Source organism: Neopelma chrysocephalum, unplaced genomic scaffold, assembly GCF_003984885.1.
Source record: "Neopelma chrysocephalum unplaced genomic scaffold, ASM398488v2 Primary Assembly neopelma1_80026, whole genome shotgun sequence".
Lineage (NCBI taxonomy): Eukaryota > Metazoa > Chordata > Aves > Passeriformes > Pipridae > Neopelma > Neopelma chrysocephalum.
This window is the reverse complement of record NW_020911471.1, coordinates 480-1,156: the sequence shown is the minus strand read 5'-3', so window position 1 is coordinate 1,156 and position 677 is coordinate 480. Positions and strand designations below refer to the sequence as shown.

The following is a 677-nucleotide window of genomic DNA, read 5'->3' as shown; positions in this document are numbered from 1 at the left end:
GTCTATGTCTCACCTGTCTCACCTGTCCCACCTGTGGCAGGTGATGTACCGGGTGATCCAGGTGGCCGACGGGCAGCTGGACGCGCAGACCGAGGGCACCAGCGCCATCAGCGGGTACCCGGCGGCTCAGTCCATGACACAGGTGAGCCCGGGGTCACCTGTGCCACCCGTGTGCCACCTGTGTCCCACCTGTGTCCCACCTGTCCCCCTCTTGTCCCCCATGTCCCACCTGTGTCCCACCTGTGTCTTTTCTGTGTCCCACCTGTGTTCCACCTGTCTCACCTGTCTCCCCTGTGTCTCACCTGTCCCACCTGTGTCCCGCTCATCTCACCTGTCTCCCCTGGGTCTCACCTGTCTCACCTGTCCCTTACCTGTCCTACCTGTGTCACACCTGTCCCACCTGTGTCCCCCCGTGTCCCACCTGTGTCCCCTGTGTCCCACCTGTACTACCTGTGCCCCACTTATCTCACCTGTCTCCCCTGGCTCTCACCTGTCCCCCCTGTGTCCCGCTTTTGTTCCCTATGTCCTCCACCTGTCCCTTCTGTCCCCCCGTCCCCCCTCCATCCCTCACCTGCCCCATCTCTCACCTGTCTCTCACCCATGTCACCTGTCCCCCTGTCCCTCCTCTGTCCTCCTGTCCCTCCATCACTCCCCCATCTCCCCTGTCCCCCTATTCC

At 62.9% G+C, this 677-nt stretch overlaps 1 protein-coding gene across 1 annotated transcript in view; it reads left to right on the top strand.

The window, feature by feature from the left end:
* Window positions 1–31: 31 nt before the first annotated feature.
* Window positions 32–677, top strand: part of LOC113979424 (upstream stimulatory factor 1-like) — a gene marked incomplete at its 3' end in the record, with an annotated part of 1,111 nt that continues 465 nt past the window's right edge. The window contains exon 1 of the mRNA XM_027706820.1: window positions 32–142. Coding sequence (XP_027562621.1) covers window positions 44–142 — 99 coding nt within the window. The remainder of the gene's footprint in view (window positions 143–677) is intronic.